Source organism: Salvia miltiorrhiza, chromosome 2 (genome assembly GCF_028751815.1).
Source record: "Salvia miltiorrhiza cultivar Shanhuang (shh) chromosome 2, IMPLAD_Smil_shh, whole genome shotgun sequence".
Lineage (NCBI taxonomy): Eukaryota > Viridiplantae > Streptophyta > Magnoliopsida > Lamiales > Lamiaceae > Salvia > Salvia miltiorrhiza.
The window spans coordinates 34,349,900-34,371,773 of record NC_080388.1 but is presented as its reverse complement, the minus strand read 5'-3'; the positions used below and the strand labels follow the sequence as shown (position 1 = coordinate 34,371,773).

The 21,874-nt window shown below is 35.1% G+C and overlaps 3 protein-coding genes across 4 annotated transcripts; 2 read left to right on the top strand and 1 right to left on the bottom strand.

Moving 5' to 3' along the window:
* Window positions 1-1,804: 1,804 nt before the first annotated feature.
* LOC131012142 (cytochrome P450 CYP72A219-like) lies at window positions 1,805-6,655 on the top strand. Its single transcript, XM_057940059.1, has 6 exons — window positions 1,805-2,127; window positions 2,210-2,424; window positions 2,517-2,551; window positions 5,327-5,548; window positions 5,628-6,000; window positions 6,099-6,655. Exons 1-6 carry the CDS (start codon window positions 1,851-1,853, stop codon window positions 6,528-6,530), a joined length of 1,554 nt encoding a protein of 517 aa, XP_057796042.1. The 5' UTR covers window positions 1,805-1,850; the 3' UTR covers window positions 6,531-6,655.
* An 831-nt stretch (window positions 6,656-7,486) lies between these two features.
* LOC131012141 (cytochrome P450 CYP72A219-like) lies at window positions 7,487-9,455 on the top strand. The gene is made up of 5 exons (XM_057940058.1): window positions 7,487-7,778; window positions 7,859-8,076; window positions 8,154-8,404; window positions 8,486-8,864; window positions 8,924-9,455. The coding sequence occupies exons 1-5, from the start codon at window positions 7,502-7,504 to the stop codon at window positions 9,347-9,349; spliced, it is 1,551 nt and encodes a 516-aa protein (XP_057796041.1). The 5' UTR covers window positions 7,487-7,501; the 3' UTR covers window positions 9,350-9,455.
* A 1,967-nt stretch (window positions 9,456-11,422) lies between these two features.
* LOC131012140 (solanesyl diphosphate synthase 2, chloroplastic-like) lies at window positions 11,423-15,220 on the bottom strand. 2 transcript variants are annotated; one of them, XM_057940056.1, is made up of 6 exons: window positions 14,527-15,220; window positions 14,274-14,398; window positions 13,342-13,469; window positions 13,160-13,263; window positions 12,361-12,488; window positions 11,423-12,246 (listed from the first exon to the last, which is right to left on the bottom strand). In XM_057940056.1, the coding sequence occupies exons 1-6, from the start codon at window positions 14,756-14,758 to the stop codon at window positions 11,698-11,700; spliced, it is 1,266 nt and encodes a 421-aa protein (XP_057796039.1). In that variant the 5' UTR covers window positions 14,759-15,220; the 3' UTR covers window positions 11,423-11,697. The 2 variants fall into 2 exon arrangements, with proteins under 2 accessions (XP_057796039.1, XP_057796038.1); XM_057940055.1 differs by having other exon boundaries at window positions 11,423-12,488; window positions 14,527-15,158.
* Between the last annotated feature and the right edge of the window lie 6,654 nt (window positions 15,221-21,874).

Here is a 21,874-nt window from a genome sequence, read left to right as displayed (position 1 = left end):
AAATCAAATTAAAAAATTCTAACTCTAACCCTAAATATTCGGATTTCGGGCTAGCCCATAGGACTCAAAAATTTATTTTAAAAAAATTAACTAATATATTTCTCTTGACAATATTATATTTGTAATAAATAAATACACACATATATAAATAACATTTCAACATCGAATTATATAATAACTTATATGCAAGTCTTAGAGATATAAAGATGGAACATTTTTATTAAATAAGTATCAATTTTTAATTTTTACATCTAAAATATTTATATTAAGTAATCTATAAAAAAAAATACAAATAAGTGAAATGGTGAGTATAACTTTCTTATATTGAATCAAAATACATTTCACAAACTTTCAAAAAAAAATATGTTATTATACTAATTTCCATAAGCAAAGTAATGAAGTTAAAAATCAAATAATTAATGAGAAAATTTTCATATAATCAAGTGAACACACCCTATAGGGTTTCGGGTTAATTTCGGGTGTTGGGCTATTCGGGTTGTAATTTTTATTGGATTGAAATTTTTTAATTATGGTTTATATTTTATATTTTAATAATCATTTAAGTACTAGTATCCATTAATCCACATTAGTTCTTTTCATTCCGTAAATTAATAACACAAATTATTTATTTAATAATTCTAGCACCCTTGGTTTAATTAACTGTGTAAAGATGAAAACCTAGAAAATAAATATGAATTTCATATCAATTTTCTATTCTTTTCTTTATAGTCTTTTTTTTCTAACGACAACAAAATTAGGTGATGCTTAATTAATTAATTCTCTTCATTCACATGAGATAGTTTTTTTTTTTTTTTAATTATGTAAACTTAATAATTTAGAATCACAATTAAAAAAATAATTATTTAATACTTTTATTAGAACTTTAATTTTACTAGAATTCTTGTAATTAAAATTAATTATGTAAAAATGAAACCTAAAAAATAAACATGAATTTCGTATCTATCTTCTTTTCTTTTTGGTCGTCTTTTTTTTTTTTTTTTTTTTCTAATGACAACAAAACTAGGTGATACTTAGTTAATTAATTTTTTTTATATTAAATTTAGATGAGCATTTTAAAATTTTATTAGTTTTATTATATTATAATTTAAAAAAATTATTCAATAATTGATTCAAAAAACATAATAATGATAAATGTTACAATAAAATGAAATGAAATATAAACTTACACTTATATAAAATATTTATTATAATAATTTATTTTTACGTGCAAATGCACGTCATCTCTGCTAGTATTTATAAAGGAATCTCTTTATTGAGTATTATTTTTAAGTGATTTTATTAGTTTATAGAGTAAAACCTCTACAAAAAGTGCAATAAAGATCAACTCTAATTAGAAACATTTTATGTCCCCAAAAAGACACAAAGCGGTGCGAACTCCTGTATACGAACAGTGAGTTCCAGGGTTCAATTAAACCCCGCCTCTCCCCCTTCCCTAAAGTCAAAAAAAAAAATAGAAACATTTTCTTTTCACTTTCTTTTGACTTACATTTGAATCAAAATAAGAGGTATAGTAATTCTGGATGAAACTGGAAAACAAAAAAAGACTTGAGCAACGTTGAATTTTCTTTTCTTGAGCAGGAGGAGGTTGAATTTTCATAAATAACCACTCTGGAATAGTCCAGTATAGCGCCGTACGTGAATCACATTCATGATTCATCAAAAGGAGGTTGAATTTTCAGAGAAAGGTCGACTTGTCCAAGTTGATAAACAGGTCAAAGTTGCACACAATATTTAAGCAAACTTGCTAAATTTCATAGCTCTCACCATCCTGAATATATAGCCATAATCTTGCGCAGTCTGAGTTCATCTTTTGCCTGAAAAAAAAAAAAATGAATACAACTCTAGGCCTCGTTCTCACCTCTGTTGTCGTAGCTGCATCCATAGCATGCGCAGTGAATTTACTAAATCTTCTCTGGATTAGGCCAAGAAAGCTCGAAAAGCTTCTGAGGAATCAAGGTCTCGACGGGAACCCTTACCGGCCTATTCTTGGAGACACAAGAGATTACGCCAAGGCCATGAAAGCACAACAGCTGAGATCAATCCAATTGTCTGATGATATTTTGCCTCATGTCTTCGGATACTTTCACACCATCCTTGATAAGTACGGTAAGTATATATATAAATACTTGTTTCCTTTCCTTCTTGGATATTCTTTTGTTGCTCTACTTGTAACGAGTTGATACATCAGGTCCGAATTCTTTCCTATGGTTTGGTCCGTGGCCACGACTAAATGTTACTGATCCGGAGCTCATAAGGGAGATTCTAAGGAATCCTGGTGTATATCAGAAGCCCCTTCCAGAGATGGGAAAGATTCTTACAGGCGGCCTCGTAGTTTTGGAGGGCGAAAAATGGGCTAAGCACAGGAAGATTGTCAATCCTGCTTTCCATCTCGACAAGTTGAAGGTAACTGATTGAACATATATGTATATACTCATTTCACTATGATCAGTAGTATTAGTAAACTTAACAAAGAATCATTTCGTTTCTTGATGCAGAGCATGGTGCCCGCAATGGTTTTGAGCTGTTCGAAGTAGGGATGGCAACGGGCCGGATCTGGACCGGGTCTGGCCAATACCAGATCCAGATCCGTTTTCATATACCAGATCCAGATCCGGATCCAGATCCGCGGATCTGAAAATTTTGGATCCAGATCCAGATCCGTCAGATCCGCGGATCCACGGGTCCAGATCCATGGATCTAGTGTTTTCAAATTAAATTCAAAAATAAATTCACAATATCCATGAAAATAAATACATTTAATATCCATCATGAAAATCAAGTCATCAAAATATCAAACTAAACAAATCTCAATGCATGAGTCTACGATAACAAGTCTTCCCCAATCCAAATTACATTTCCTACGAATAAAAGTCATCATCCATGGCACAGCTACTTTCAACATCATCGACATCCTAAAAAAATGAAGAAAAAAATATTTAGAGCAAAACAAAATGATCTCAATAATAGAAGTTTAAAACATATGTAAATTAATTACCATATCAATAATATCAATTTGTTCTTCTCCATCTTCATCATAATCTTCATTAACTGTGGAACAAGCACTTGTGTCATCCAATTCACCTAAGCCAAAAAATGAAAATTATTATGAATAAGGAATATTGACAAATGAAATGTAAAGTAAGATAAAAATAAATAAAATATAACCTTTGACATCATCAATCATCCAATTTTGTAAACACATCAATGCCTCCACGGTTCGAGAGTGAAGTCGAGAACGATGAGCACTAACAACTCGCCCACCCGTGCTAAAAGCACTTTCCGAGGCCACTGAAGATACGGGAATAGCAAGAATATCCTTGGCAATTTTCTGCAAAGTAGGATACATTTGATCCCTTTTCCACCAATCAAGAACGTCAAAGGCATCATTCTCGGGTATAGGATCATCATCTAAGTAGTGTTCAACTTCACCCCTCACATGCACCTTTCTTTTCTTTGTTCTCTTGGCTTGAGCATAAGTATCCTCCTCATCGCCACACTCATCACCACCTACTTCTTTTCCTTTCCAAAGTTCATTATTTTTTTCACTTCTTTTCCTTTCCAAAGTTCATTATTTGCATGCTTAAGTAGATGAGAAGTTCCTGATGCACCATTGTAAGACAATATAGCCGTGCAGTAGTTGCATTTTGCTTTTTGAACACCATTCACCATTATTATCTTGAAATGATCCCAAGCTTTAGAAGTAAGTTTTTTGGCCGTTTTACCATCTTCTACTTTCACTTCCGTGGTCTCAACGGCTTTAGCCTTGGTGGAATCATCTTCAAGCACAATCACATTCACAAGTTGTTCAACAAACTCTTCTTCATTCAACTTATTTTCACTCTCCTACAAAAACAAAACAAATCATAAATCTCTAACTTCATAATCATAAAATATGTAAGCATATTCCTCTCTGATAACCTTACAAAATTCATCCAGTTAAACAAAAGTGGGAGATATTCACAATATTTTAAAGCAAACAGCAAAGTGAGAGAATCATTACGGTATATGTATTAAATTATTAATTATTTGTCTGCGGTTTTAGCAATGCAAGTTGCTTTTTACTATCTTATTTATTAGAACTATAGCTATATAGTGATTTGAATGATTAATTGCTTGTGGCCTAGAATTAAACAGAACCTGATTCTCCAGTTATGTCAGTTTAGCAACAAAGTGAGAGAATCATTGGAATTGAATGGAGTTGTAGCAGATCTTTTTCAGAACAAAAATTAACTAAGCAAAATGCTTCATTCTTGCTTTTTGTACTTGAATTGAATATAAAGCTGAAGAGATTGTAATATTTGTGAAAACTTTATGGTGTATGAAACTAACAAAGTATCCGTTGCAAGTTTTCTAACAGGGGAAGAAAATATACGTATAGAACTATAGAAGACAAATTATTCTAGGCTACTAAACAAGAATATATGAGATATCCAGTTAAACAAAAGCAAACAGCAAACTCATGCTCAAATCAGAATATAATTTTCGAATATAAACATGCTCAAAATCAAAATCTAACCTTTGATTTAGAGCATCCTGTGGTAGACAAACTCATGGCTGAACGACGGCGGCGGTGGAGTGCGGCCAGCCGGACTGAAGTGACAGAGGCGACGACGGCGGTGGAGTGCGGCGAGCCGAACTGGAACGACGGCGGGCGATGGAGTGCGGCGAGCCGAACTGGAACTGGAGGCTGCACTGCCGCTGCTGCTGGCGGGCGAGCGAGAGCGGCGTGACGGCGGCCGATGGAGGGAGAGAAGCAGGGAGCGAGGCAGGGACGGCGAGCGAAGCAGGGAGGGCGAGCGAAGCAGAGATCGGCGATGATGGAGGTGAGGCACGCCGACTCCAGCAGGATCCTCGCTGCAGTGCCCTCGTTGTTTTCGGCGATGGAGGTGAGATGGGGCGATGGAGGTGAGATGGGAGATGGGAGTGAGTCGCTAGGGATGGCAGAGATGGAGGTGGTGCGGCGGGGGAGTGAGAAACCGAGAGAAAGATGAGAATCAGGATTCAGGAGATAGAATTAGGTTTTCAAAAGTTAATTCTATTTTTTTTATTTTTTAATATATCTAATATTATTAATAAAATAAATATAAAAAATAAATAATATATTTTTAATTAAATCGGATCCACGGGTCGGATCTGGGTCGGATCCGGATCTCAAATGTCAAGATCCAGATCCAGATCCGTTTTTGAAAATGAGATCCAGATCCGGATCCAGATCCGCGGATCCAAAAAATTGAGATCCAGATCCGTCAAATCGGATCTGGATCCACGGATCTGGACCGGGTCCAGGATCCACTGCCATCCCTAGTTCGAAGATGATAGAAAAGTGGGAAGCCATGGTTTCTGGTAGTGATAAAGGGTGGTGTGAAATCGATGTCTGGTCATACCTGGAAGATCTAACGGGCGATGTGATTTCACGGACAGCGTTCGGTGGCAGCCATGAAGAAGGTACTAGAATATTCCAGCTCCAAAAAGAGAAACTTGAGATCTCTCTGCCATTGCTGCAGTTGATAGTCATCCCAGGATGGAGGTGAAAACATGCACCAAACTATGTTGATATGAGAGTGCCTTAAATAATCATGTAAACTCAAACTATTTTGTTATAACAGATATTTGCCTACGAAAGTGAACCGGAGATTGAGAGCAATAACAAGAGAGGTTCAATCCTTGCTGAGAGGCATGATCGACGAGAGGCAGAAGGCGGCCGCCCCTGCTGATGACTTGTTAGGTCTGTTGATGGAGTCGAGTTCAAGATCCATTGAAGAAAGCGGGAACAAGAAGGGCGGTATGAGCATCGAAGATGTGATGGAAGAATGCAAGCTGTTCTATTTCGCCGGCTCAGAAACAACCTCGAGTTTGCTGGTCTGGACGATGGTGCTGCTCTGCATGCATCCCGAATGGCAAACTCGAGCTAGGGAAGAGGTGAACCGAGTCATGGCCAACTCCGAACCAGCTTTTGAGGCTTTGAATCATCTCAAAACTGTAAGATATCTTTCATCGCGATCATTACTAACCCCCAAAGAAATGAAGAGTTAATTAATTATCAACCATGTTTTTTGCGTTTGGTTCTTGGTAAATAGGTTACGATGATCCTGCAAGAGGCGCTGAGGATGTATCCGCCGCTGCCTCTGACGGCGAGGGGCCCGACGGAGACGGTGAAAGTGGGGGATCTGACGATTCCGAAAGGGGTGCATATGACGCTGCTGATAGGGCAGGTCCATTATGATCCGGAGATTTGGGGCGAAGACGCGAGAGAGTTCAAACCGCAGAGGTTTGAGAAAGGCATTCCCGATGTGGCGAAGATGAAATCGGGCTTCATACCATTCGGGTCGGGGCCTCGCGCCTGCATCGGCCAGAACATGGCCATGATGGAAGCAAAAGTTGCTCTTGCGATGATTCTGCGCCGCTTCTCATTTCAACTGTCGCCCTCTTATGTGCACGCTCCTTTTTCACTCTTAACTTTGCAGCCGCAGCATGGCGCTCCAATGATTTTGCGCTCTCTTCATTCCTAAACCAAGTTTTATATATTTTCTATGTAGACGGAAACTTGCAACCATGTTGGCTGATGAGTCTCACTAGCTCGTTTATGTTTTGACCAAGTTGTGCGTGTAGTATTTGTATATGGTTGCAATTACAAACAAGTATTTTTATCTCATCGCTTTTTGTTGATACTACCTAGCTCGTGAAATTTGATTAACATAAAATTGAATAGGACATCTGATTAATTTAAGATTAAGACAAAACCACATAGTTACTACTAGGGCCTTTCTTGTAACCTTTACCTTGCTTCCATATAATGTCCATGAAATCGTGAGAGACTAGATATATATTTGAAAGACAAACAGTAAGCTCTGAGATTTTTATAAATTAGATCTTGTTTGTATTGGAAAAAAATAGAAAATGTACTATATAAGAACGACATGTGGAGAGATGAGATGACACAATATTTACCCAATTATAGCAAGAAACACAATCTTGTACTCAATTTTACAATTTTCACTCAAAACTTTCGAAACGTTACAACTACAACGCCTTTTAAATTGTTGTAACTATAAAATTCCCAAGCTTCAGAGGTAATAGTATTCCGTTTAACTATTAATATACACACATCGGACGAACTTCACCAAATAAATTGAGCATATTGTAATTGCAACATTTTGAAAAATGAATTTCTTATTTGAATAAATATTGTGTCAAATGCTTCTTTATACGACAACCATAGCTATTCATAATTTTTATGGAGGAAAAGTTTGTGTTTGAACCTTCGTCGTGTCCAATGCCAAGAATAATGAATCATCAGCCCATTCCATTCCATGAAAAGGACAGTCTTAAAACTACAACAAAGCCAGAAATCAGCCGGCATGCTTGCCCAAAGAAATAACACCGTAAAATCCGCCTTCTCCATTGATTCTCATACCAGTAAGAATAAAACCAAAAAGATCACATTATATATATTCTCAATCATAGTTATAAAAAATTAAAAATGGAAGTAAAACTTAGGTCAGTCATCACCTCTACACTCATCCTAGTAGGTATACTACTCACAGTAAAATTACTAAAATGGGCGTGGCTGAGGCCGAGGAAGCTGGAGAAACTTCTCCGGGAACAAGGTCTCAACGGCAACCCATACAAACTCCTGATCGGAGACATGAAACAGTTGATCACAGTAATGAAAACAGAGCAGCCCAAGGCGGTGAAGCTCTCCGACCCCATACCGCCTCATATCCTTCCATTCTACACCCAAATCATTCACAAATACGGTAAGCCCTAACAATGAAGATTCATCTGCTTCCATTCACATTCACAATGTCACGTTCGTTTATTTTTGGTGTGGGGAAAGGAGCGCGTTCCTTCACATGGTTTGGAGCTGCGCCGAGGATTAACATCTCCGATCCGGAGCTGATGAAGGAGATCCTCACGAAACCTAGCGTGTTCCAGAAGCCACGCCCCGATCCGATTGGGGAGACGATCGTGGGAGGACTTCTGTTTCTCGAAGACGCGCAATGGGCTATGCACAGAAAGATCATCAACGCCGCTTTCCATATCGACAAGCTGAAAGTAAAAATAAATCACACCTAGCTGCAATAGTATATGTATACACATTAAATTTCTTCTTTAATTAATTAATGTTGCAGAAGATGATACCCGCAATGTATATATGTTGTTCGGAGATGATAGAGAAATGGGGAGCCTTGGTTTGTAGAAATGGAAAGCAAGCGGAAATCGACGTTTGGCCTTACCTCGAAGATTTATCGGGTGATGTGATTTCGCGGACTGCGTTCGGGTGCAGTGATCATGAGCAAGGAAGAAGGATATTTGAGTTACAGAAAGAGCAAGTTAAGCTTGTTTTGCAGCTGCTGCAGTTCTCTTTCGTCCCCGGATGGAGGTGAGCTTGCTGATGAAATCAAATACGAGATACAAACACAACTGATCATATTTTTTTTTTTTCTTAAACCAATTAAAACAGGCACTTCCCCACCAAAAGCAACAGAAGAATGAGAGCTGTGACGAGAGAGATTGAGTCCGTGGTGAAGGGCATCATCACGCAAAGAGAGAGAGCAACGGAGAGGGGAGAAAGCATCCATGATGACTTACTAGGCATATTAATGGAATCGAATGTCAAAGAAATTCAACGAGGGAAGAAGATGGGGATGAGCATCAACGATGTGATCGAGGAATGCAAGCTGTTCTATTTCGCCGGATCCGAGACCACGTCGAATTTGCTGGTGTGGACGTTGGTGATGCTGAGCAAACATCAACACTGGCAAGATCGTGCGAGGGAGGAGGTTTTGCATGTTTTGGGAAACAATCCACCTACTTTCGATGCCCTCAACCAGCTTAAAACGGTATAACACTTTTTTTAATTTTAATTTTTTATTTTAGCTCACCTAATCTGTATTTCCAGGTGACTATGATTTTCCAGGAAGTTCTGAGGATGTATCCGCCGGCACCGTTGATCATCCGAGCGCCTACGAAGACGGTGAAGCTGGGAAGCATGATAGTGCCGGTGGGGGCAGAGTTAACTCTACTCATAGGGCTAATGCATCACGATCCGGAGATATGGGGTGACGATGTGAACGAATTCAAACCGGAGAGATTTGGTCAAGGGATTTCGAGTGCAGCTAAGATCAACTTCGCCTTCTTGCCGTTCAGCTCTGGCCCTCGCGTCTGCATCGGCCAAAACTTCGCGATGATGGAGGCGAAAATGGCGTTGGCGGTGATGCTGCAGAGTTTCCGGTTCGAATTGTCGTCTTCTTACAAGCATGCACCATTTCCGATCATGACGCTGCAGCCACAGTATGGTGCTCCTTTGATTTTGCATAAGCTATAATTCACCCACTTCTTATTGTACTATATTTCCAGAGGGCAGAACAATTTTAGACGCAGACGAGACGATAAACTAGGAATCCCCAAATGTTCAATCTAATAAAATCCAACTCTTGCATATATTAAACAAATAGTTGGGATATAAAACAAGATTTCTAGATTTAAAAAATTATTGCCATTGTGGGGGAGTCGCAATGGCAAACATTAGACAATTTAAAGCTTTTATTAAAAAAATTAATTACTCTATTATTTTTCTTAATCACCTGAATTAATACCCAACTCCAATCCCATTTTACTTTTTCACACACACTCAACTTTTCTCTAAACTTCTGAAACCTTAGGCCAAATTTTGCCTCAACTCCAATCCCATTTTACTTTTTCACACACTCTCAACTTTTCTCTGAACTTCTGAAACCTTAGTCCAAATTTTGCCTCATCTATGGCTATTGCCACTGAGGAAAGAGGAAGTGGCGACGGCGGGAGGAACACGGATACAACCCGAACCCCTTGTTTCCCTCTCGCTAGAACAAGCGTAGAAACTCACCATATGTAAACGGAAACTAGTGAAGGATGAAGGAAGATGAACAGTAGCAGGCTGTGTTTCTTTATTGAATCACATTTCAAGTTATTATTAGTAACCATTCAATTCAATGTTTTCGTTCTATACATTTTTAAATTCAACAAAATTTTGGTGGTCTCATCCCCTATTATTAGCAGGCCATTGTTGTTGAACTCTGCATTTGTTGATGTTTTACTAACTTTAAATTGTGTAACGTTTTAAATCTTGATGCTGATGATGCAGCTCATTTTCATTTTTGGCATAAATCGAAACCATAATCTTTTTTCTGAAGGACAAATCTATATAATTTTCTTCACATAATTTTGTTATATTGTCGGCAATTAGATCAGATTCACTGAAATCACAAAAACAGGTTATAACCAATTAATAAAACAAGATTCAAGCAAATCTTTGTTTCAAAAATATAGTGAAAACAAGAATTAACCGAAGGGTTTATCGACAGTCCAAATTGTTTAGAATTACTCTGATGTTCTAACTGCTCGAACATATTCTTTAATTTCTGTCAAATGCACATCCAAACGCGTCATTGATTGATTTTCTTCAATTCTTCAGTAAGGATGGGAGCTTAAAAAGCTTCTTTCAAAGTTTCAAAAAAGGCGAAATTTTCAGAGCTTCAAAAATTGTAGGGCATTTCCACGAATTTACAGCACGAGAAGAAAACGTGTGAAATACTTGAGGCTGCCCCCAAATTCAATTGAGCATCAATCTAGGCCGGGTGAAATTGAGCATTCACACATTATAATTTCGCAGAGAGCCCATTGGATCGGCCGATCAAAAATTCATTTGAAGTGCAAAAAAAAGGATGAATTTGAAAAGAAAAATACAGAAATGTGAGAGCTTTCCAAGAGCAAAAGAAGAAAACGAGAATTCATCAGTTGAGATCTGGAAAGGGCTCTGATAATCGGTATATGCCGTCAACGGAACATGAGCGCCACAGTTAAACGGCGCGCCCTGTTCTCTCAAAGGCAATGTCGAAGAATAAACCCTAATCCCACCTTCTTATTAATAGGCAGAATTCTCTCGGTGCTGGGCTTGGGCCCGATATCTAATGCTCAATTATTAGGGCTTATGTAAATAAAAGTTAAATCCATCGTTAGTCACACTAATTAATTTCAATGTAATAACATTACAATTTTTTAGGGGGAAAGGGATTATATTATTCCAATCTGAATGAACACCTCCTAATTATTAAATCTTGTAAATATTAAATGGGATAGTTGATAGCCTCATAGAGGGCACTACACATAGCTGATAGTATAATTACTTAATCAAAAGTTTTTATTTGTAATAATTTGTGTTAAAGGATAAGAGGAAAACATGGAATCATTCATCCATAATAGTAAATTCTAAGAAAAACTAAAAAATCTTCTCCTACAACACATGATCACCAAGTATAAAAAGGGAGAAGAAAGTGTTCTAAAAGAGATTAATGAGGAAAACATAGTAGACTTGGGTATATACAACACTGGTGAAGCAAAAAAAAAAACACAGAAGCCCTACTTAATATTATTATTATTAGTTACCCATTTGATGAAGAACAAATGTATACATCAAGAATCAAAGTTGATACTCTCCTATCGGCCATTGTCCGAAAATGACCACAATAATGATATAATTGCAACAATAGCTACACCAATATTGTTCAAGATTACCTATAAATATACAACAGAAACCTGCTTTCTGATGGCTGCTTTCATGCAGAACCACATTCTGTGTCGATCAAGAATCAAGTATACGGCATGCTGCTGCATGCCTGAAGAACACACACGTCTTCATTTTATCCGTTCCAAATTATAGTTCACCAACTGTTCCAGCGATAGCCTAAAGGGACTCGGAGGCAAGCAGTGAAGATTCTCAATGGCTAGATCAGCCATTCCTCTTGCCAGCTCTCGAGCCCTATCAATCCCCCCGCTGTTCTTGACAATCTCAATGGCCTCCTCAAGAGAACCCGTCTCACAGAATTCCGTGTCAATGATATCCCTCAGTTTTGACTCTTTCTCAAGTGCAAATATGACCGGAGCAGTTAGGTTTCCCTTTGCTAGGTCGCTCCCAGCCGGTTTTCCCAGCTGCTCTGCTGACTGAGTGAAATCCAATATGTCATCAACAACTTGGAATGAGAGGCCCAAATTCTTACCGTACTGATACATCTTCTCACTGATGCCATTGTCGACCCCACTGAAAATGGCCGATCCCTTGGTGCTAGCAGCAATCAAGGAGGCTGTTTTGTAGTAGCTCTTGATTAGATATTCGTCAAGGTGAACATCACAGTCGAACAAACTTGATGCCTGTTTTATTTCACCGCTAGCAAAATCTTTAATCACCTGCAACACCAATGCACTCAGTAATTTGCTCTTAACAAAAAAAAAAGGTTTATATTCCTTACTGTCCACTTTATTTATGATCGGCAAGAGGTCAGGAGCGAAGGTATCACGCACCTGGCTTATAAGCTTGATAACTTCAAGATTTTCCAGATTTGCCAGGTACCACGATGATTGAGCAAACATGAAATCCCCAGCAAGAACAGCCACTCTTGTGCCGTATAATTGGTGGACGGTTTCCTTTCCTGCAATGCATTAGTAAATAAGAAATGCTAGTGCAGCAACTGCTCTCTTTTTGTGTTACTTGTAAGAGAAAATCACATGATTACAAATTCTGATTCCAACAATTTGACATTTTATGAGTCATCTAGTATAAGAGATTTCCATTTTTATTCTCACGTGTGCCCATTTTCCGACCACCACCACCCGACCTTCCTTTCCTCTCCATTTCAAACTCAGATTAATTAGTTTTAGACACTTTTATTGTCAATGAATGTATTGAAGAGGCTGCAATTAAAGGATATAAGCACTGAACCAATGGTAAGAGGATACTGAAACTGAGTGCATTTTCTCCAGCTATAGTTTGTCTAAACATGAATGAATGATGTATTATATACTTCAAGTTAGGAAGAAAAGTTAAAAAAAAGAAGAAAAAAAGAACAAGATTACAGAGTAGTAAAAGTAGAAGGAGATGGAGCAAAAGATAAAAAAAAATTTAAGTACAAAGGCAGAAGTCAAAAAGTGGAGATAAAGGGTAAAAAATTTGCATTTCTCCTTTCTTTCATCTATTTATTTTTTGCTAATATGATTAACGGAATATATGATTCTTTCATATATAGAAGACTAATGAGAAAATGCAATGAAAAGTGAAAGAGCAAAAAAGGTTGGATGATATGAGAAATTTAAGAGGGCTAACCTCTCCGCATGTCGCTTTCATCTATTACATCATCATGAATCAGACTTGCAGTGTGGATCATCTCAATGATCTCAGCCAACCTTCTATGTTCTTTGGTGAGATCTCTGAACCATGACAACATTGAGTTAAGTAGGAAAACTTGAGTCTCCAATGAAGTAAGATAAAGAGCCTATACAACTTACTTCAAACCAGCAATTTCTGCAGTGGCTCGTGAAACCAGAAAAACTAAAGCTGGTCGCATCCTTTTCCCACCAGCTTCGAAGATTTGCTCAGCAGCAGACATCAAAACAGGGTTTTCTGAACCAACAATCTAAAAATCATATTCAACACTAAGTTAGTTTGGTACGTGCTCAAACTTAAACACAGTTCATGTGAATTACATATTCTCCAACAAGTGTTAACAATTCAAATTCGAAAAGGTGCATCACTAAAAGTAAATTGACCTATTCCAACTAGTTATTGTCCAAATTGACATATTCCAACTAGTCATAGTAGCTACAAGGTCTCTCCATTTGAGATCGTTGATGCTTCTTTTTCCAATATTAACCAATCGACTTTGAATGTCTTTTTCAGGTCCTCACTCCTCACCATTGCTATTAATAATTTATCTTTGACCCAATGCATTTTCTCTATTAACTATGATAATATTGGGTACTTCAATTCATTACATCACTCAAAAGTAAACCTTCTTAGCAGCCAGATTCATATAACTTAATAGATCAGAATTATCATTTACAAGAACAAACTTGAACTTGAATGATGAATATACAAGTAATTTCTTGTACGCGCAAAATAATTCCTCGTCTCAAACTGTGGCAGGACCACGTTGAGCTGCCAAAAGAGCCTTATCAAGACCGAAGCACGCACCAAAAATTTTACCAAAGATTCCCACAACACCTCCATTTGATGATCACTCAATTCATCTAAGAAAAGCAAGTTTCTAACCATCATTATCAATTCATTTTTCAAAAGTTGAATCAGTTCGCCATAATATCCTTCCCACCTAACATACACTAATAAACATCTATGGTGTCTCTCCTTCAATATCCCATCTCAAATTAAATGCAACAAACATCAAATTCATGTCTTAGCTCATACAACTCAAGAAACTCACCGACTGCAGATTCTTATTCAATGTTAGTAAATCTTCAGCAACCACTTCAAACATATTGGACATAGAAGGAAGGCCCTTTTCCTCTTCAGCCAAGTCCAGAACTGGAGGAGGCCCAGCAGCAACCCCTATAAATAATGTCAAGAAATTATCACAAAATCCAAGATTCAATCTAGCTATCACAAACTAGAATCACATCAAAATAAACAAAAAAACATTGCTACAGTATCTCGCAAGCTACAAAAACACAAGTTACCATTGAGAAAAGCTTCTGGAGTCTTCGTGGAGAAGACGCGGCAGCGGCCGGCGTCGCGCCGGCAACACCTCAATCTGCGAGCTCCGCCACGCCTATTCACATTCTGGAGCACCCCCTTTCCGCAATTTCTCGCGGTTACACGATTGGTAGAGGCATTGGAAGAGCAGCCGCACGCCGCAAAATCCCATCTTGTTCTACCAAACTCAAGATTACTACATGTCAGCGACATCATCACTAGCAAAAAGTAGAAAGCTTTTTTCCCAGAAGTTCAATATCCCACTTCAGAACCTCGGGCAATTTCTCATTTCTCGCGCACACACCTAGCAGAATAATAAGTCTCCAATGCTATAAAAATTGAATCTTTGATAATAAAAGAAGGGCAAAGAAAATGCGAAATGTTAATGGGTTGTGGAGTTTGGGAGTTTCTCAAAGAAGAGGAGAGTCTGGTTGCGAGTCATATTCATTTTGTTTTGTGCATAAGCAGGAAAAAAAATTGAGTGGAGCAAAAAAATACAGCATTCGAGTTTGGATTTTTATTTTTCTGCACACACAGGATTGTTTATTTTTCAAAAAAATCACGAAATTACGACTTTTTTTGAAAGTTTTTGGAAAAGAGCTGAGGGAAATGAGAAGCAATGGACAAGACAACGAGACGTTGAATCTTATCTAGCGGACTACATTCATTGTGTGTGAAAAAACAAACAGTTGGCGTTCAGAATTTTTTTTAAATGAATTAATAATGATTTCTTATTTTACGATGACTCAAATCTTTAACTAACTAATTAGAGGAAAACTGTGTTATGAATTAAACTGCATTTAATTTTGTTGTCACTTGGGGTTGAGAATTTTGGTGGCTGGAGTATTAGGATTGGGGTTTTATTATAATCGAGAAAATCAATGAATTATTGGGCAAATAAATTTCTCGAAACACGAATTGTAATCTCGGTTGGACAAGTGCGTGGATGTTATTGATTTAAATCATCTTAATACACAGTTGGTTTACCAGACAAAGAATCTTTTCACACAGTCAATTTATTATAGTTGTAATATTTATTTAGTGATTACTAACTAGCTATATATCAGACAAATGATAAAAAATTACAGTGATATACGAGAAACTTTAGCACAAGATTTGCAATTTTCTTGCTGAGTTGTGTAAGTCAGTAAGTGTATCATACGTTTAATGCGGTCAATCTTTCCAAAATAATAAAAAAATTGAAGGATAATAATAATAATAATAATAATAATAATAATAATAATAATAATAATAATAATTATTATTATTATTATTATTATTATTATTAAATTCAAGAGTTTTGACGATTCATCAATATTCAATATTCAATATTCAAGAGTATTAATATTGTTTCTAAACAAATCGATAAAATCTATATATAATACTCCCTCCGTCCCACTGTAAGTGAGAACTTTTTTTTTAGCACGGGAATTAAGAAATGTGTATTTTGTGTGTAGGTGAAAGAGTGAAAAGATGTTTAAAGGGAAAAAAATTTACCAAAAAGGAAATAGTCTCACTTACAGTGGGACGCCCAAAATAGAAAGAGTCTCAGATACAGTGGGACGGAGGGAGTAGCAAAATAAATCTTATCCTACGTGGCATCGTATAATCATTTCATTCTAATTTTCCTCAATTCTCATTCATTATTATCTATTTATACATTTCTAATCTATTTTTACATTATAGCAAAATAAATCATATCCTATGTGGCGCCGTATAATCACTTCATTCACATTTTCCTCAATTCTTATTCATTCTTACTTATTTATACATTTCTAATCAATTTTTACATTTAAAAACTATTAAATAATCATATAAATTAATAGATAAAGTCTGTACTATTAAATAATTGTATAAAACTATTAGATAAATCTAACATATTTATTTAATTATAAATCCTACATATCCAATTGATTATCGAAACCATTGTATAATACGTGGCATCGTATAATCACCCACAATTCTCAAATATCTATCAACCTATTAACAGGGTATAACTTATTTGAATCTATTATGATGTTCTCTTTCTCTTGATTTTAATCATATATTTAATGCACAACTCCTCTTGATTAACATCACAAAAGTTTCAACGTACATATATATTAAACACAACTCCTCTTTATTTTAAATTAACTCTAAACAAATGAGGATAATTCAACGAACCTATTAACATGGACACTAATATATTAAAATAAATAATTAACATCAACCTATTAACATGGTATAACTTATTCGAACGATGTCCTCTTTCTCTTTATTTTAATCATATATTTAATGCACAACTTCTCTATTAGATAAAGTCTGTATTTTTTAAATAATCGTATACAGTTATTAGATAAATCCAATATATCCATTTAATTATGAATCCTACATATCCATTTGATTATCATAAGTTAATCCACGAAAATCAATCAATTCAAATATCAATTCATTTTTTAGAAAAGATATTCTTCAACTAAATGTTATAAATAAATAAAATACATGCCTATGTCCAATCTATAATAACTTTATTTTAATTTTCCTCAATTTTCATTAATTCTTATTTTTTTCTAATTTTTTAATCAATTTTCATATCTAAAATATTTATATTTGTATTTTATTTTATTATATAATATTAGTTTAAGTTTATCACATCATACTCACAAATTAAAATGTACATATATAATACGTTTATATATAGATGTATTCACTTAAATAATTAACTCTATATATATATATATATATATATATGATTGAATATGATTTCAAATTTGATGATGTTGTATAAAGTCTGAGACGAGATGATGCTCGTAACTCAATTTTCGTCTTTCAAGTTTTAGAGATGATGCTCATAAGTAAGATGCGAGATTATCAAGACTCAATTATGATCTTTCAAACTCTAGATAAGATAATGCTCACAAGTCAGTTATGGTCTTTCAAACTTCAGACAAGATAATGCTCAAAACTCAATTATGGTATTTTAAGTTTCAAACAAGATGATGCTCAAAATTCAGATATGGTATTTCAAACTCGAAAGAATATGGTTTTCAAAATTTTGACATTCAGATGTCATATGCGGTCTTTAGAGCTTCATATGATTATCAGGTCTTATTAGGTCCATATGAGATGATACTCAGATGACATATGTTTAATTAAATTATTTCTTATCCGTCAAATTTAAAGAATTTGAATAAACTTAATGCTCCCTCCGTCCCCCAAACATCTTCCTAAGAGAGGATGGCGCGAGTTTTAATAAAAGTTAGTTATGTATTTGATAAGTGGAGAATGAGTTTCACAAAAAGTGAAATTGTAAGAGTAATAGTTAGTGAAAGTGGAGAACGAGTCCCGCAAAAAGTGAAATTGTAAGAATAATAATTAGTGAAATTGTTTCCAAAAATACTTTAGGAAGATGTTTTGGGGACAAACCAAAAAAAAAAGGAAAATGTTTGAGGAACGAAGAGAGTAAATATTATCGATATACGATTAACAGCAGATGCAACACATCAATCGTACATCATATCATACTTCAAATTTACATATTTTTTCTTTTTCTAAAATATTCAATCCCACATCAACTTTTTATAAACTTCATCAAATGAATATTTAGAGAAAAATGTATTTCTATTATCACAACCTACATTTAATTGGCGAAAGTGAGTAAGATTAATATTATTTTAAATATTGTACTACTAATTTAATTTGATCATATTAAATTAATTAAAGAAATAATTTATATATAAATTATTTCATATGCTACAGTAATAAAAATAACATAAAATAATTATAAATGATGACATAAAATAATTCCTGTCGAATTTCGACGGGTTAGAAGCTAGTTTCATTTATATGACGAAGTTGGTCTTTACAATGGAAACAGTTCCGACTAATATAATTTTTTTATAGAGGCAGCATCTTAATCTAGCCAAACTTACATAGTAAAAGAAAATTTTAATCATGTGAATAAAATTATGAAAATAATTAAATAATTTTGTAGTATATAACAGTGTAAAATATATTAGTTTTGAAAATAGTGATAATTACAAAAGGGTTGGATGTAAATTGATTTTTTTCTCCTAAAAGTATATATTTTGTGAGATCGGAATAATATTATTGTATGAAAATGCAACTTTTACTGCGATGGCAATAGTTTTTTACATTGCGAAGCAAGGTTTGTTAAAGAAGGGAAATTGCATAAGAGAGAGTGAGTGGGGTTTTATACTGGGGAAATGGTGTGTAACATTATTTTGTACTGTTGCACATTTTAATTATTATTGCACAATTTTAAGGAAAAACATGTGTAATAAAGTAAAATATATTATTATATTATTTTTGTAATTTTATGTTGTAATGTATTTTATTTTGTTACATACTTTTATCGCAATCGCAAAAATGTGTATCCACCACATTCTGCACAATATCAATTATTAGTCTAACTAACCAATTTTTGACGATTATTAAGTATTGATCCTAAGTTAAACAAGCTTTATCTGAATTACCCGTCAGCCGAACTAAATCACTTTAAATGATTATATTTTCAGTTGATCTTGTCGGTTTACTCAAATTCAGTTAGTCGGCCGACCGATGCACACCCCTTAACACCATCCTATATATAAGAGGCGAAGAAGGTTTTGATTTTCAGTGGATGCTTGCAGCCCTTTTTGATGTATTGGTAAACCACATTACCGTGAAAACCCTCGTCCATGACCTGTGTATATAATCGAATATGGATATAAATATTAGGTAATTATGTATCGTAGTAAATGCAATGAAGAATTAAATTTAAAATTTTGGCATTATGTATTATAACATTTTAATTTCATGCTTTTTTTAATATAATTATTTCAAATGGATCGAAAAAGGCCATAAATAAAAATAATTGAACTTATACATAATAAATACTTCATCCGTCTACAATAAGTGTGGTGTGGATGAAATAACACGAATTTTAAGAAAAAATATTGGAAGATGTGTATAAAATAGATAAAATGTACCATCAAAGTTGAATTGTTAGTTAATAAATAGTGTGTGCAATGAGTTTTTTGTAAATATCATGTGTGAATGAGGGTATAAAGGTATATGTCCTAAAATGAAAATATCATACTTATTGTAGATCGACAGACGAAAATAATAAAAAGACCACACTTATCGTGGATGGAGGGAGTAGTAGACTTTATTTATTTATTTATTTTTATTAAAAGGGAGTAGTACTACTCCCTCCGTCCCACGAATCTTGACACGTTTGATTTCGGCACGGGAATTAAGGAGTTGTAGATTAGTGTTTTAAGTGTGTAGGTAATAAAGTATAAAAATGATGAAGTAGGAGAGAGAAGGTGATAAAGTAGGAGAGATAATATAATAAAGTGATAAAGTAGGAGAGATAAGGTGATAAAGTAGGAGAGCGAAGGTAATAATTGTTAGTACTATATTTTAAAACGTGTCAAGATTCGTGGGACGGCCCAAAAAGGAATACGTGTCAAGATTCGTGAGACCGAGGGAGTAATATACTAACATTATAAGAAGAAGTAGAAAAAAATGTCGAAACCCCAAAGGTCCAAGCACATACCAAATCAAGCATTTATGATTCAGTGTCTATTCATATTTCAATTTAATTTAACTATTGCCATAAAATTGTGTAATTATTTTTACATTTGCCATAAATTTTCCACTAATCTAACAATCACATCAATTCTATATAAATTATTTTCAGACCCTATCAAATTTACAAAGTATCGAAAGTCTCAACTCTTAATCCTCTCCAAAACCATCTCTTTTCTCGTTGAAAATAGATCTCATTGTTCCTTATACCAACTTTCCCCAACGATATCCCACATTCATGTTACATAGAGTGTTGGGACTTGAAGAAGAAGATCTTATCATCGATCTTCTGCAGCTAAGGTATCTTTATGATATCTATGATTGCCTTAGTCACTACAAACTATTGAACATGAAGAAGAAGTTGAAGAAGGATGTAGTTTATAAAATTCATGATCAACTCTATCCATTCCGCCTTTTGGAGTGGATAAATGTGTGTCAAGCATCAAATATAATCAAGATACAAACACTATCATCGTCGACCACAATTACTTCATGATGGTGAGAGAAAAAGAGGTAAGATTTATCTTCTATTTTTTTTATTATTATTCATTTAAATATTTTTTATTGTGTTTTATAAACCCTAATTTTTTTTAGCCTTAAGTGGCAACTCAGCGGCGCTGCGGATATTTGAGCCTTAAGTGGCAACTCAGCTGCTCTGCGGATATTTGAGCCTTAAGTGGCAACTCAGCCGCGCTGCGGATATTTGAGCCTTAGGTCGATCATCTTTGATGATATTCAAAGAATTAAAAGAAAAATTACTATCTCTTTTATCTTAGTTCTTATCTAATAAATTGCAGGAAATCATGTATGCTTAATTGACACGGGAGAGCAGCTCAGCGCTGACTTTACACCACACACCACTGGTTGAACAAAGAGAACACTGTTCAACCAGACTAGGGGAGTAGCTGATGAGGATTGGAATACTCATCAGCGCTGTGCTTAGTAATTAATTCAAGTCTATTTTACCTATTTATTATTATTATTATTATTATTATTATTATTATTATTATTATTATTATTATTATTATTATTATTATTAATAAATAAATCTAACCAGCGCAGGTTTAACTAAAGGCTGGGATAATAAAAGGAATCCGAAGCGCCTGCGCAGTCAAGAGAACCCGAAATGCCTGCGCAGTCACAAGATAGCGAAGCTCTCGGCGCTGAAGGCTCAAGTTAGAAGCTAAAGTCAAAAGTACTAAGGCATTAAGGGGCTTTAGGCTCAATTATCTAATGAGTGGGCTGAAAGGCTTTATGGTTTATTTTACATGCCTATAAATAGAAGCTTAGGATGAATTAAGAGGATCATCTTATCTTATTCTTTCATATTCCATTTGTAACATAAATACTTAAAAAGTATAGTGAAAAACCCGAAGAACTCTCGTGGACGTAGGTCTTGATGACCGAACCACGTAAATAATGTCTCGATTATTGCTTTATAGTTTAGGTGTTGATTTCAATCTCTATCAGTCTAATTGCCACCCTACGGTCTCCCCATATTGCATTGTTTTTTTTAAAAGCTAATTATTTATGTGGCGGCCGACCGAACAACACATTGATTGCTGTTAGAAGTGATCTAAAATAAGTTTGTAGCGTAAAGTAAATGTTATTTTTGAACTAAATCATTATTAATGGGACAAACAAAAAAGAAAAGTGAGCCATTATAAATGAGACGAAATCACGGAGAAAATATTACATAAATAAAATATTTGTTTTTATTTATGAGAGAAATATGGAAAGGAATCAGATTAGAGAGAG

Coding starts and splice junctions, on each gene's coding strand:
- LOC131012141 (XM_057940058.1), top strand. CDS start 7,502: ATGGAAGTAAAACTTAGGTCAGTCATCACCTCTACACTCATCCTAGTA. Junction 8,077..8,153: donor TCCATATCGACAAGCTGAAA/GTAAAAATAAAT, acceptor TTAATGTTGCAG/AAGATGATACCCGCAATGTA. Junction 8,405..8,485: donor TCTTTCGTCCCCGGATGGAG/GTGAGCTTGCTG, acceptor CAATTAAAACAG/GCACTTCCCCACCAAAAGCA.
- LOC131012140 (XM_057940055.1), bottom strand. CDS start 14,758: ATGATGTCGCTGACATGTAGTAATCTTGAGTTTGGTAGAACAAGATGG. Junction 13,470..14,273: donor TGAATAAGAATCTGCAGTCG/GTGAGTTTCTTG, acceptor TATGATTTTTAG/ATTGTTGGTTCAGAAAACCC. Junction 13,264..13,341: donor GCAGAAATTGCTGGTTTGAA/GTAAGTTGTATA, acceptor GTCATGGTTCAG/AGATCTCACCAAAGAACATA.
- LOC131012142 (XM_057940059.1), top strand. CDS start 1,851: ATGAATACAACTCTAGGCCTCGTTCTCACCTCTGTTGTCGTAGCTGCA. Junction 2,552..5,326: donor ATGGTTTTGAGCTGTTCGAA/GTAGGGATGGCA, acceptor TGCCATCCCTAG/TTCGAAGATGATAGAAAAGT. Junction 6,001..6,098: donor CTTTGAATCATCTCAAAACT/GTAAGATATCTT, acceptor CTTGGTAAATAG/GTTACGATGATCCTGCAAGA.